This window comes from Carassius carassius, chromosome 39 (assembly GCF_963082965.1).
Source record: "Carassius carassius chromosome 39, fCarCar2.1, whole genome shotgun sequence".
Classification (NCBI taxonomy): Eukaryota; Metazoa; Chordata; class Actinopteri; order Cypriniformes; family Cyprinidae; genus Carassius; species Carassius carassius.
The window spans coordinates 3887268-3902283 of NC_081793.1; the positions used below are offsets into that span (position 1 = coordinate 3887268).

Genomic DNA, 15016 nt, shown 5'->3' on the forward strand with positions numbered 1-15016 from the left:
ACTGCCAGATCATCTACAACAACAACAACAACAACAACAACAACAACAACAACAGTGAAAAATGTCTTCAGAAAAGACAAAGCAGAAATGATTGCATAACCTTTGTGAAAAAGTAGTACACTTTAGCATACTTTTGTTTATGTTGCACAGAAGACAATTAGTAAAATAAAAATCTTCCAAATAGAAAGAATGGCATACATGTTTGGAACGGCATAAGGGTGAGTAAATAATGACAGAAATGGCATATTTTCACTGTAATAAAAACACAAATGCTAATATACAATAAGAAGAGCTATAAAATTAATTATCATTTGTTCTAAACAGAACAATGATGAATCTCTGAGTCATATCCAGACATTTGATTGAAAGTCTTGGAAATCTAAGCATACAGTGGTTGGAGACACTATTAAGATGTTTTCTGAAATACATGCAAGATGTCTGATAAAACAACTGAGAGAGATTAAGACATTATTTTTGGTGTCCAGAAGAAGTTAGGAGAGGCTAAAAGATAGAGAGAGAGTCTGGAAGAGAGGGGGAAGGATAAAGTAGGAGGGACAGAGAGAGAGCGAGAGAGAGAGAGAATAAGAGTAAATCTGTGTATCTTTCAAGAGAGAGGGAGGAATGGGTTAAACTGGCACTTAAAAGAGCCGCCTGTGATTGCTCTGTGCCTGATTAACAGTGGAAAGGGGAAATGAAGGACACAGATAGGAAACAACCATCCAGCAGTGAGCGTGTCAAGACGGCTCCTCCGGGAACTTCCATTCCAACAATTTTCCTGTTTCTCACTTCACAACTGTGGTCCATTATGTATCAGGCAGTGGTGCTGCTGACTCTCATCAGCATGAGCGCAGCTCTGAAACGCGAGTGGATCCCGAGGGATTATCCTATGACAGAGGCAGGGGCTGAGAGCTTCGTGAGCGACTACAACTCGACCGCCGAGGAGGTTTTTTACTTCAGCACAGAAGCCAGCTGGAACTACAAAACAAACCTGACAGAGCACAACTCACAGCTGCAGGTACTGTGAAAGTCTATGTGTTTAACAGACACCCAGTAACACTGCTTGTAGTTTAACAAGGCACAACTGCACAAAACTGCTATAAAGCTATAAAGCCTTTTTTGCACATGGGACTGCTCTTGGACAGCCTGTAATTTTTATATATATATATATATATATATATATATATATATATATATATATATATATATATATATACACTGTTAGACTTTTTATCGTATTTTTGCGGTAACTTACTGGCAGCACTATTGCCAGTAAGTTACAGGTAAGCTACTGTAAATGGGAACTTAACAGTAACTTACTGGCAATAGTGCTGCCAGTAAGTTACCGCAAAAATAAAAAATTTTTACGGTAAGATGTCCTTACCGCAATTAAATTTTACAGTAAGATGCTCTTACCGCGATTTCATTTTACAGTAAGATGCCCTTATATGAGCAGTGAGTAGATTCTGACTAACTGGAACACCTTTGATAGGTCATTGCGTTCAAGAGACCAGACAACTAACGTTATGTCTGTGAATGGCTACATTGATGCTCACCACTGCAAAACGCGTTGTAAGATTAATTTGCCATTCTCCAGAGAGTGAACACAAATAAGCACTAATATACACAGGAGCGTTTGCCAAATCTGTTGCACCAATACATTATTTCAGTATCAATTGAGTGTGCTCTTGCTTGCGGTGGACTCGGGGAGAGAGACTGCGAGAGAGTGCATTTGAGAATTCACGCCAACGTTACTTTAAATAGCCTAACGTCACACACATTTAACGCCATTCATTTGAATGACGAGTAAAATATACCATAACTGGTCATAGAAAATATGGAAAACCATTATTTGTGTAAATACTACATTGGGTCCATTTGGAAAAGGCAGTCAGTCAACTGTATGACATAATGGGATATGAAAGCAGCAGTTTTTGAGGAAAACTAAAAGTTCCTTCAGACTGTCCTGTTAATAATAGCCTATTAGATTGTATTATTTACTTTCTTCATAAATTTAGCTATATTTAATTGATATTGGTAATGGTTTACATTGTAAAAGTAACTTATAAAATAAATTTGTTAAGTAAAAAGTACTTACCTCAGAAAAACTCGCAGCTGGCGTCTAGGTATAGCGATCCACTCTGAGAGACGTCAGTTTTGCGCGCACTCGACACGTCACACAAACATCAGTGTACATTCTTCCAGGTTGTTGTGCGGGCTTTGCACGTGAGCAACAATTTAAAATTTGTGAGGTCTAAGCAAAGTTATTATTATTATTATTATTATTATTTAAATATCACCACACCTGTGCTCTTTTACCTGGCATAAAAATAAAACAAAAAATGCCTAATTTGACTGTATGGGAACTAGTTGTCGATTACTATTATTATTAGGGCCCGAGCACCGATGGTGAGAGGACCCTATTGTTTCTGCTCCGTTTATTATTATCATTATTATTATTGTTGTTTTTTTATTGGAGAAAATGCTACTATTAAAATTAACATCCAGTGTGTGAAATGAGAATGATTTTATGAGTTTCATCTGCAGAACAAGACGGAAAAAACTATTAAACATTATCATATGACATTTGAATAGGCCTAAAACATTAATACAATATGCATATAGCCCTATGAGTAATACAAGTTGTGGACACAATGACAAAGGCAATGATTAAAACTTAATTGTATGTATAGAAATCTTCTCATTTACAGTAGCACTACTGCTTTTGCGTAAACAGTAAAGTACTGTAAATGACCATATACAGTAAGTTACTGTAAAATTCATACAAAATTGCGGTAAGTCTAACAGTGTAATATATATATATATATATATATATATATATATATTTTTTTTTTTTTTTTTTTTTTTTTTTTTTTCAGGGGCAGACACAATAAACAGATGAAAATGAAATCATCCCATGCATGCATCATACTGTTTGTAGCTGAAGCTAATCTGTAACACTTTTATATAAATTATAGTTATAAAAAGTTACAGTAAACAACATCTGACTACATGTTTGTTGCTGAATCAACCAAGATTTCATAGTTTTTTTATTATTATAATTTGCAGCAAATTTTAAATAAACAGGCTATGAATTTTAAACCCTTCACCGAGAGAGCAGTCTGCACAATATATATATATATATATATATATATATATATATATATATATATATTTTTAACAACTTGAAGTGAAGTGACATTCAGCCAAGTATGGTGACCCATACTCAGGATTCGTGCTCTGCATTTAACCCATCCAAAGTGCACACACACAGAACAGTGAACACACATAAACACACTGTGAACACACACCCGGAGCAATGGGCAGCCATTTATGATGCGGCGCCTGGGGAGCAGTTGGGGGTTCAGTGCCTTGCTCAAGGACACCTAAGTCGTGGTATTGCTGGCCCGAGACTCGAACCCACAACCTTAGGGTTAGGAGTCAAACTCTATAACCACTAGGCACGACAGATGGATGGAGATCTACGATGGAGCCCAAGGAATTGTTGACCATAGCAGATCACTGGAATCAGAAATCTGAAGTAGGAGACGAAGGTGGCCTGGACCTGTGTGACGTCACAGGCTCGGAGGAGAGAGGACAATGGCAGAACCAAAGGACAGAAGACCACACTGACACCAAGGAGCAGCCTCACTAACTGGACAGGATTAGAAGAGGAGCAGACAGAACCAGGAATTTCACCAAGACAGACAGGACCGGTGGAAGAGGAATGGTTTTAGGTGTGGGCATAGAGGTGGGACAATACGGAGAGGTCAATATCAATGCTATCAATGGAAAATAATTAAGACGTTAAAATCACATTTGGTATTTTCCTTCCTATGGGATGTCTAGTGTTGTGCACTTCATAGTGCAAAACTTGTCCTAATCAAGTTATACAATCAGACCACATTTCCAATTTCCAGTTTCGGTAGTCAAATTTGTGACATTATTTATCACCCCAAAAAAGCATTAAACCATAAGTTGATTTGCTATATTAAAAAGTTGCAATATTAAAAATCAACTTCTAGTGAGTATCAATGCTGAAGTTATCCAAATGTAAAACTAATGAAATATTAAATATTGACAACACCAACAAGTTTAATAAAAAAGGTAACACTTTACAGTAAGTTTTTTATTTGTTAATATTAGTGAACTACATTGGTTAACAAACTAAAAATGAAAATTTTTATTCATTAACATTAACAAAGATAAAAAATACAGTAATAAATGTATTCTTCATTGTGAGTTAAATAGATAGTTCACCTAAAACCAAAAAAAAAAAAATTCCATCATTTTCTCACCCTCATGTTTTTCCGAGCCTGTATGAATTTATTTCTTCTGTTCAAGAATGTTGGCAACCAAACAGTTGATGGTAGCCATTGACTTCCATATTTATTTATTTATTTTTACAAGCTATGGACTTAAACTGCTTGGTTACTGCTGTTTGGTTACCAACACTCTTCAAACTATGTTCTTTTAGGTTTGGAACAACTTGAGGTTGGGTAAATGATGACAGATTTTTCATTTTTGGGTGAACTATGACTTTAATGCATTAACTTACTTAAATGAATGGGACATTATCGTGAAGAGTTATCAACATATCAGCCAGTAACAGGTATTGAATATTGTGTGTCCCTATCAGATACTGGTAGAAACAAAAGCGAATAACTCCTCAGCATGGTAAAACAAGACGCTTACTAAAACTGCTTCTCCACACGCACGCCTCCGTCAGACAGCTGTCTCAACATGGTTTCACAGCTGTCTCAACACTCACTCACAGCTTTTCAAATGGGTGCTGGCTCCATCAATGGCTCAAACTCGCTGCTAAAAAAATTCTGTAAAAGAGTTGATACAGAGCTGGGCAGAACCTGAGCAATGCTTGGTGTGTCTATTATTTCAGAAACATCAAACGAGGTGATCAAAGAGCCTCTGTTTCAGGCTTCTCTATTGGAGGTGGCGGGTGCGAGGCCAGGTTGTTTCTGTGAGGGAGACTCACACTGACTGTGAAGATGAAGCAGCGTTGTATCAAAGCTGTATCTGTCGCACTCATTCCACAGAGGCCGCAGTCAAAGGACGTCGCTCATGGTTGCTGGAGCAGGTATTTTTGTTTTCACAGTCATCATGACTGTAGGCATCTTAGTGGTGTGCATTCAACAGATGGTAGATGGAGGTTATGCTAATGTAGCAGATGCTGATGTGCGTCTCAGACACTGTTGATGACTGCAGTGATTTAGAATAGCATAAATGAAAAGCTGTTTTTGTGGGAAAATAAATTTAGATGAGTACTTTGGAATTTCCAACTTCCAAGCAGCTTGAAAAAGTGTGAGAGAACTTGAAATGCATTTATGATTTTATTAGGATAGCATAGTTATTTATTATTGCGAGACTTGCAAAGCCATTGAAAAATGTTTTAGAGTGTGCAGCAGTAGAACCACATTTGAAATTGGCCTAAATCAGATGCCAAAAATCTAATCTGTGCCAGATGTCTGTGAGAAAAAAAAAACTGAAATGTTTATATAAATGTGTCCCTAAAGTCTGCATTATTCATTCAGCAAATTCCACAGTCCGCTTTTCTGCCATGCCACTCATCTCCCATACATCTCACTCCGCTCGCCTTCTTTGGCAGAGTGGCCATGTGTAGCACATCATTTAATTTCTGTAATGAGTGAGACAAGTCAGTACATCAGGTCAGACAGCAGAGGCTGGAATCAGTCAAGAGATCTTTTAATTAGCCTCTTAAAATAAAGTTTTCAGAAGACAGCCACACTTTAAAAGCAGTTTAGAACCTTCAAAAACACAATGAGGTAGAAAACGGGTATAATTTGCTCTGAAATCTCACATTCAATATGCCAATTACACAACTAGATGATTTATGACTAGATGAGCCCAAGAGACAGATCCCGAGTGAAGACCTTGTCTTCTAGATGGCCACCGGGACAAAACCACAGGAAACAGATGATTCTTCTGCACAATCTGACTTTGCTGCAGCCTGGAATTGAACTGCTGGTTTCGTCTGGCCAGAGGAGAACTGGACCTCCGACTGAGCCTGGTTTTTCCCAAGGTTTTTTCTCCATTCTGTCACGGAGGTTTGGTTCTTTGTCGCCGTCGCCTCTGACTTACTTAGTTGGGGACACTTAATATCCAACGATATCATCGACTTGATTGCACAGATACTATTCAATGATGATATACAGTACTGTTGATATACTGTTCAATTATACTAATGATATACTGTTCAATGATGACATCATTGAATTTAATGATGAACTGTCCTTAACTGAAAACTGAGTATTTACTATTATGTTATTTTGCATTATTGACACACTTTTTTCCTATTTAATATTATTTAAAAGCGCTATATAAATAAATGTGACTTGATTTGCCAGAGGGAAGCAAAACTGTTTAGGGAGGTTTGCAGGGATGTTTCAGAGCCAAGCGCATTCTTGGTTGAGTTCATCCCCTTTTTATGGTGTCAGTCACATGTCATTATGATGTTACTTTTTCATGTCAAGCCTTGAACCTTGCACCCTATTCTGACTTATCATCACATTCTTGCATAAAAGTCACAGAACAAATGGGACCTTGGAAGAAGAGGTGAAAAAACAAGAAGCTATCTGTCTTCATCGCTGAGGAAAACAGAGTGTGGACATTCAAGTGAAGGATGAGAGCTGTCACCAGCTTGTTAATCAGTAATAGAAGCTTGTCTCCAGTCAGGCCAACAAAGGCATCACCCCATGATCAAATGAGTGGAACCGTGTAACAGGGTCAACCCGCCCTGTGGTTATCATAACAGAGTAGGGATGCTGGTGTCAAACTATCCACAGCAGAAAGCTGCTAAACATCAAGAAAGAGTGACACACCCAAGACTAGGATACAATAAACCTTTAGGAAGAATGTACACTAAACGTTTTAGGAATTTTAACAGAATTTTTTTTTTTTAATGCTAGATTAAACCATTTCCTGTCAGGATCCAAAGAATAAACTGATGAATGGTGTGAACTGCAAAAGCAATTCAAGCTAACATAACAAGAATGAAAGAAATTCAAATCTGTTCTAGGACTGAGCAAAAGCCAGAAATGATTATTAACAGAGAATGCAGAGAAAAATAATGGGAAGGAGATATGGGAACTTGACACAATTATTAAGATTTAATCACGTTAAGTAAGAGCACAAAGACCACCCCCCACCTACAACTCCTGCCAGCACCGAGACTCGAAATGGTGACCTTTGGGTAACTAGTCCAAGTCTCTAACCATTAGGCCACAGCTGCCCAAATTTTATGCTTGCACCAGCCATTATGATGCCCCCAAACTACACAAAGTACTCCAGTCTTTCTGTGGTCCATATTAAGAGTAAACTAGCCTGTAAAATCTACACAGTGATTTTACTGCAAAACTACTGCATCACAATAAAACTACTATTAGTGAAAGTGCTTTACCAGAAATCTGACACATTATAGTTCGAAAAAGGCGGCGGCAGCGTTTACGTGAAAAATAAGGAATGTCTCGTAATTGTAGTACACGATCGTTTATTGAAATGTTAACCTAATGGTGTGTTCCAGACACCATATAATAACTAGAATACAATACAATATTGCATTATAGTGTAAAATATTATACTTTACATTATAATACATAATATACTTTAGTATAGAGATGTTATTTCCAGGTACAATAGCCTACATAGCTGGTTTTCGTGCATGAAAGCAAGTAATTAACAGATTTTTTCCCCCAGTCTTTGAAGCATATTTCCTAAATTACCTCTTTTATTCATTTTTTTTGTTCAGTCATTTAATTTAAATGTGCATTTCTTTTTTTCTGCCCTTTTCAATGATTTCATTTATAAATTAATAAAAAATAAATAAACATTGAAAAATATAATCACATTGCACTTTTATTGCATTATTATGTCTTCTTAAGATGCACTTAGGGCTTTATGATTACTCCACAGCACTCGTAGATCTACGATGATTTTCAAGTGCTAACGTTACTTAAGTTACGATGCTTTTGGGAAACAGACAGTAATATTAAGATCAGTCGTACGATCGTTTTTACTTCTCAGGCTTGCAAAGCTTTTGGGAAATGCAGCCCTGTGCATTGCATTTACAAATAAAAGACTTATGAGTCATTTCTTTTCAGTGAATCAAGAACATACAGTGTGACACGAGTAGTCTGATTCTCAAACAGATGAATCTTATAAGACAGTTTAATCAATAGTTCAAAAGAATTTGTTTGAGTAGGGTGACCAAACATGCCATTTTCCCAGGACACGTCCTGGCCAGGATTTCTATTTTGCCTAAAATATCCAAGTTTTGACTTTATTTACGCTGTACTGACTAATTGTTTTATGACAAAGTACCTTGAGAGCTCTAGAGAGCATACGGCTTTTTGTGCTTTTGAATTGCTCTTACGGTACTTTGATGTCATACACCGATTGGTATGCTCCATGCTGCTTCAAGTCCAACACTGATATGAACACATATTTGCATCGCTTTGACCATTCTCTGTAAATCCCACCTTCTCACGCACCACGATTGGTCGATTACGTACAATGTCTGCATGTTATTGGTCAAATGATCATTACTTTCATTAAGTAAGAAAACAGGAAACCAAAGCCAAAATCTCGATATTTTAGGCAATATAGAAATTCTGGCCAGGACATGTCCTGGGAAAATGGCATGTTTGGTCACCCTATGTTTGAGCATTAGTTATTTGTTCTTTAGTTTGAATCAGTCTGACAATCTCTTACTTAACTGAACCAAACCGATCAGGGGTGCGTTTCCCAAAAGCAACTGTGATAATAAGTTCAGTGGTCACCTATAGATTTTTAATGGAACTAACTACCATAGTTAGCTAACGATGGGAATCCCACCCCAGAGTTTACTCACTGTAAGTTAGTGTTGTTTTCAGAAATGAAGGTTTGCATCAATATTATTACAGTTAATGAAGAAATTTCACAGGCTATATATAAAAATAAAATCTGATCAGTTTTCATTTAATAAAATGTAATTAAATCATGAAAGTTAATTTAACTGACTATAAATTAGAAAAATCCACAATAATTTTACGGATATAATTTTTTTGTATTTTTATAATAATAATAATATTTTGGGGTATTTTTGCATGGAATAATCAGACCTTCCTCATTGATTCCCTAAGGTTGCTGCATCTTTGGAGAAGCAGGCTTTCAAAGAAGCATGGGGTCAAAAAGCAAAGGCTACCTTCAATGATTCTCTCATGGAGACCTTCACTAATCCAGACCTGAAGAAAATCATCAAGGATATCAATGTTCTGGGACCCGCCAATCTCCCTACTTCTGAGAGAGAGAAGGTGTGTTGACCACTGAAGCTTTGAAAGATGATCTTGACAATGCATCCAGATGTGTTTTGATCGCTCTCTTTGTTTTCTTAGTACAATAAAATTCTGAGCCAGATGGAGAGCATCTACTCAACTGCAAAGGTGTGTCCCCCTTCAGAGGAATGCTGGTCTTTGGAGCCTGGTGAGAAACGCTCCTGACACTTTGTTGATGTGTGTCAGTAAGGGTCAAAATGAAGATGAAAATACACACAAGTACGCAAAAGGAAGTACAAGTGCTTGCAATACAGCAAAAGAAAGAGGTTTGAAGCTTGATGCATGAGGATCAAGCTACAATATAAAGAATGCAAAAGTAGCAAAAAACTTTGCAGACAGATTAAATTTAAAATAGAGAACATTCAAACATTGTTTACACTCTACAAAGGGTAATTCTGTAGCTTTAAAATAAATAAATTCATAGCTAAAGTTGCTGCTTAGTCTATAATCAAGACAGCAGCCTGATTGTGATGATCATATCACTTTTACACAACAGTTCATAATAAAATAAGTTAATACTAAGCAACTTATTCATTTTTGTTCATCCAACAAAATCTCTGAGAAACATACAGTAGTTAATGAATCAATGACTCGCTCATAAAAAGCCATTTGTTTTGTTTCTGAAAGAATTAATGTTTTGAACACATTGAGGTCACATTTACCAGTGATCAGCAAATTTTTGAGGGTAAAATGCAGTAATCACAATAAGAATCGAAGCAATCTGGAGTTTCACAAAAGCATGAAAGATTTCACAATGCAGATTCCGCAGGTTCACATTGGTCACACAACTTTACAGCGTTGACCAATAGAAAGCTTCTTGGTTTGAAAGTGTTTCATACATCACTAGACTATGGACAACCGACAATGGACCTTTTTTGTCTGCAAAATTAGCAAAAGTGTTGCTAATGTGACTGCATCTTCAATTATTAAAAGATTCACTCATAAAGACAGTCACTTGTCACATCTACTGGTATACACCTTTGGGTAACACTTTACTGTATGTAAGCACATACAGTATGTGTCCCTGGACCACAAAACCAGTCATAAGGGTCAATTTCTCAAAATTGAGATTTCTATATCCTCTGAAAGCGGAATTTGTTTCATGGTTTGTTTGCATAGGAGAATATTTGGCAGAATATCTGGAATCTGAGGATAAAAAAAAAAAAAATCCCCTTTAAATTTGTCCAAATGAAGTTCTTGGCAATGCATATTACTAAACAAAAATTAGGATTTGATATATTTACGGCAGGAAATGTACAAAATATCTTCATGGAACATGATCTTTACTTAATATCCTAATGATTTTTGGCATAATAGAAAAATCTATAATTTTGACCCATACAATATATTTTTGGCTATTGCTACAAATATACCCCAGCGACTTTTGTGGTCCAGGGTCACATATTAACGCATGACCATATTTTAGATCCCTCAATCCGACCCTATACCTAAACTTAAAAATGACCTTACTAACTATTAATAAGCAGCAAATTACTTTAAGCAGTTTTATTCAGTTTGAGGCAAAAGTCGTAGACTTGGACCTTCAAATAAAGTTTGACCTAACTTTATAACCTGATAAAGAATTCTTGAAAATCCCCACTACTTGACCTCACTTGCCTTATTCTCAACATTTAACTTTACTAAATGTTTGTTTACATAAGCACTGCTAGGTTTATGTTTTTTCCCTAACAGAACATTGCACTTCTTTGGGTGAAATCACATGTTAGTTCTAAGAGTGTTTCATTCATGTGGACATGACTTGCTTATTAATGCAATGGATGTGTGCTTTTTCCCATCTCCAAATACACATACACCAAAAAAGCCACAAACATCCAAGAAGTGGACAAATTTAGCATTACATCACTTGCTCACCAATGGATCAGTGAATGGGTTCCATCAGAATGAGAGTGCAAAAAGCTAATAAAAACATCACAATAAGCCACAAGTAACCCATATGTCTCCAAATTATCATCTTGTGAAGTGAAAATCTGCGTGTTTGTAATTGAACAATTTAGCTTTAATTGAACAATTAAGCTTTAACTTCAAACCATTGCTTCTGGCTAAAAATGTGAGCAATCCATCCATAATATTGCTCCAAATCGAAACTAAACTAAACAAACTCAACTATATCTTGGATGGCCTCTGGATGAATCAATTTTATGTGAACTATTCCTTTAATTATTATGCATTCATGTTATTTATGTGTTTTTTAGAGCTCACAGAAATCATGGCTAGCTCAAGAAGCTATAAGAGGCTTCTGTATGCCTGGGAAGGCTGGCACAACGCCTCAGGGGTCCCACTCAAATCCCTCTACCCCGAGTTTGTGGGGCTCAGCAACAACGCATCTCAGATGGATGGTGAGTGAGTAACTGGATAATTGGAGAGGGGAGATAGATAAAGAATGAAAGATTTGACAAGTTCTTCTTATCTGTTCTCCTCAGGCTTTGACGATACAGGCGCATACTGGCGTTCCTTGTACAAATCTCCAACCTTTGAGAAAGACCTAGAGAATCTGTTTAAACAGCTGGAACCTCTTTACCAAAACCTGCACGCCTTTGTCCGCCGAAAGCTCTACAACTACTACGGTCCTAAATACATCAACCTCAAGGGTCCCATCCCTGCCCACCTCTTGGGTAAGTCGATAGATTGTGAATGATAACCTGTTTGTCAATTGTTTGTCATGTTCTGACGAAAAAAAAAAAAGTTCAAACCACACTATAGACCTAAATCACAATTGAATGTCTGATTTCTACAACTTACATTCAGAAGAAGAAATCTGCCTTTAAACTGAAAGATTCTACATTTTTAATGACAATTATCGATGTTGACTGTTATGAAATTTATATTTATATATATATATATATATATATATATATATATATATATATACACACACACACACATAATATAATGCATCTTTGGTTACAGTTGTTTATGAAAAGATACATTAGTTACATACATTAACTAATATTAATTAAAGAGACCTCATCGTAAAGTGTTATTATTCATAGTTGTTTTTACAAATAATGTTAAAAATGATATGAATATATTTCCACCTTGGTATTAGACACAGTACATCATTAACACTTTCTATATACATCTCGCAATTTTAATATTTTTTTTTTCCCCTCAGAATCCTGAGTTTACACTTCATAATTTTGACTTGGAGTTTATATCTCCCAATTATTTTTCTAAGACATTTTTTTTTCTCAGAATTTCAAGTTATCAACAGGCAATTGAAAGCATACAGCACGTAATTTTGCACATTATAATTATATATATATATATTTGTTTTTTCTATCATATCAAAACTATGTTTACTAGACCGTGATCATTAACAAATATATATATATATATATATATATATATATATATATATATATATACACACACACATCATATAGAACAAGAAGGAAGTTTGGATGCTCTAATTGTGATTTGTGATGTTCTAATTGTCTTTGGTTTCTGTTTCAGGCAACATGTGGTCACAAAGGTGGAACAACATCTACAACATGATGATTCCTTTTCCTGACAAGCCCAATGTAGATGTGACGGACACCATGGTTGCTAAAGTGAGCTAACAGAACTAAATCTTTATGAGTGAATAATATCCTGAGCACACCAGAGAGTGATAAAGTGATTTGTCCCCATAGGGTTATAATGCCACTCACATGTTCCGGGTTGCCGAGGAGTTCTTCACCTCTCTTGGTTTGCTCAAAATGCCTCCTGAGTTTTGGGACAAGGCCATGCTGGAGAAACCCACTGATGGAAGGGAGGTGGTCTGCCATGCCTCAGCCTGGGACTTCTACAACCGCAACGACTTCAGGTATGTTAATCATATCTCAGTAAAGTAGATCATATTGTTGCACAGTGGCAAACTGTGTTTTAAAAAAAAAAAATGATTTCAAATCAAGCTATAAACTAATTGTGCATTCAGAATGTAAAAATACACAAATCACCACCAAAGAAATTCCTAAGCAATATAGCAATATGTGGGATCCCTGACAGAATCAAACAGTGCACCACTGTGACTATGAAGCAGCTTTTCACCGTGCATCACGTGATGGGCCATGTGGAGTATTACCTCCAGTACAAAGAGCAGCCGGTCAGCTTCAGGAGAGGAGCCAACCCTGGCTTTCATGAGGCCATAGGAGATGTGCTGTCTCTGTCTGTCTCCACACCCAAACATCTCCACACCATCGGCCTCCTGGATCAAGTGACTGATGATGCTGGTAGGTGAAAGACATTCAGAATGATACTCATCATGTAAACCTAAAATAATGACATCATGATGACGTATTTGAAATTCCATAGAGAGTGACATCAACTACCTGTTGAAGATGGCTTTAGATAAGATTGCCTTCCTTCCTTTTGGATATCTTATTGATCAGTGGCGCTGGGGTGTGTTTAGTGGACGAACACCACCTGAACGTTATAATGCAGAATGGTGGTACCTCAGGTAAGGGACTCATAATGAAACATTTGAGTCAGTAATGGATCATGCCTGTCCTTTACTTAAAAATATACTTTTAAGATTTTAAGCACACTACAAGCAAACATTTAATACAATTAAGTGTACTTCTTTTTCACAACTGGTGTTTTTCAAATTTTGGTCCTAACTTTAATGTCAACGACTTTTGATGGTAAAAATAAAAAAATAAATGTAAAAAAATTGCTTACACAATTCAATTGTTAAATTAAAAAACAACAACATTTTTTTGCTTGCTCACTCTACATTCACTACCATTCAAAAGTTTGGGGTCTGTAAGATTTTTTACTTTTTATTTATTTATTTTCAGAAATTAATACTTTTATTCAGCAAGGATGAGAATTAAGACATTTAAAATAATAATACTGTTTCAAACAATTGCTGTACTGTTGAAATTTTCATTATTTATTCAATCTTGAAGGAAATTTTCAAGCTATCAGCCAACTAAATTAAGGTTATTGTTCATAAATGGCAATCAACAGTACTTTCTCAAATTGAATATGAATATTTTTTGTATTATTAGGACAAAATACCAAGGCATCTGTCCACCAACCAGACGTACAGAAAAACATTTTGATGCTGGAGCAAAATATCACATTCCTGGAAACACACCATACATCAGGTGGGCTTCTTTTCATGCCCATGCTAAATAAGCAATCAATAATCAAAATGTGTGATGCACACAGAGAAGACAACTATTTTCTGTCTTACATTATATTTAACCTCTTATAGATACTTTGTGAGCTTCATTCTTCAGTTCCAGTTCCATGAGAAATTATGTCAGGAGTCTGGATATACTGGACCTCTGCACAAATGTGATATCTACAGATCCAAAGAGGCTGGAGTGGTTTTAGAGTATGTACTGAATATACAGAGCCACTGCTGGTGCTTTGGATGAAACCACTGTATCGTCACGATGAATGGAAAGTCTGTGCATTGGGACTAAGTGTTATTTTATTCTGTTTGGAAGGAAAGTCTTGAAGGCTGGCTCTTCAAGGCCTTGGAAAGAGGTGCTACAAGAGGCTCTTGGCACTGACAAAATGGATGCCAGCCCCCTGATGAGCTATTTTAAGCCAGTTACTACCTGGCTGCAGGAACAGAACGCGAAAATGGGAGAGACGCTGGGCTGGCCTGATTTTAATTGGGTGCCACCAGTACCAGAAGGCTACCCTGAAGACATCGG

General features: G+C 36.5%; 1 protein-coding gene across 3 annotated transcripts in view; it reads left to right on the forward strand.

Annotated features, from left to right (window-relative positions):
- Positions 1-657: 657 nt before the first annotated feature.
- The window catches only part of LOC132121246 (angiotensin-converting enzyme-like), a 38313-nt gene continuing 23954 nt past the window's right edge, over positions 658-15016 (forward strand). For 2 of the 3 annotated variants that reach the window (XM_059530462.1, XM_059530461.1), the window contains exons 1-12: positions 658-1015; positions 9153-9323; positions 9405-9492; positions 11558-11701; positions 11786-11977; positions 12819-12916; positions 12998-13170; positions 13353-13576; positions 13659-13803; positions 14357-14455; positions 14566-14688; positions 14804-15015. In XM_059530462.1, coding sequence (XP_059386445.1) covers positions 692-1015; positions 9153-9323; positions 9405-9492; positions 11558-11701; positions 11786-11977; positions 12819-12916; positions 12998-13170; positions 13353-13576; positions 13659-13803; positions 14357-14455; positions 14566-14688; positions 14804-15015 — 1993 coding nt within the window. In that variant the 5' untranslated portion in view covers positions 658-691. The remainder of the gene's footprint in view (positions 1016-9152; positions 9324-9404; positions 9493-11557; positions 11702-11785; positions 11978-12818; positions 12917-12997; positions 13171-13352; positions 13577-13658; positions 13804-14356; positions 14456-14565; positions 14689-14803; position 15016) is intronic. The other variant, XM_059530463.1, reaches the window with a different exon arrangement.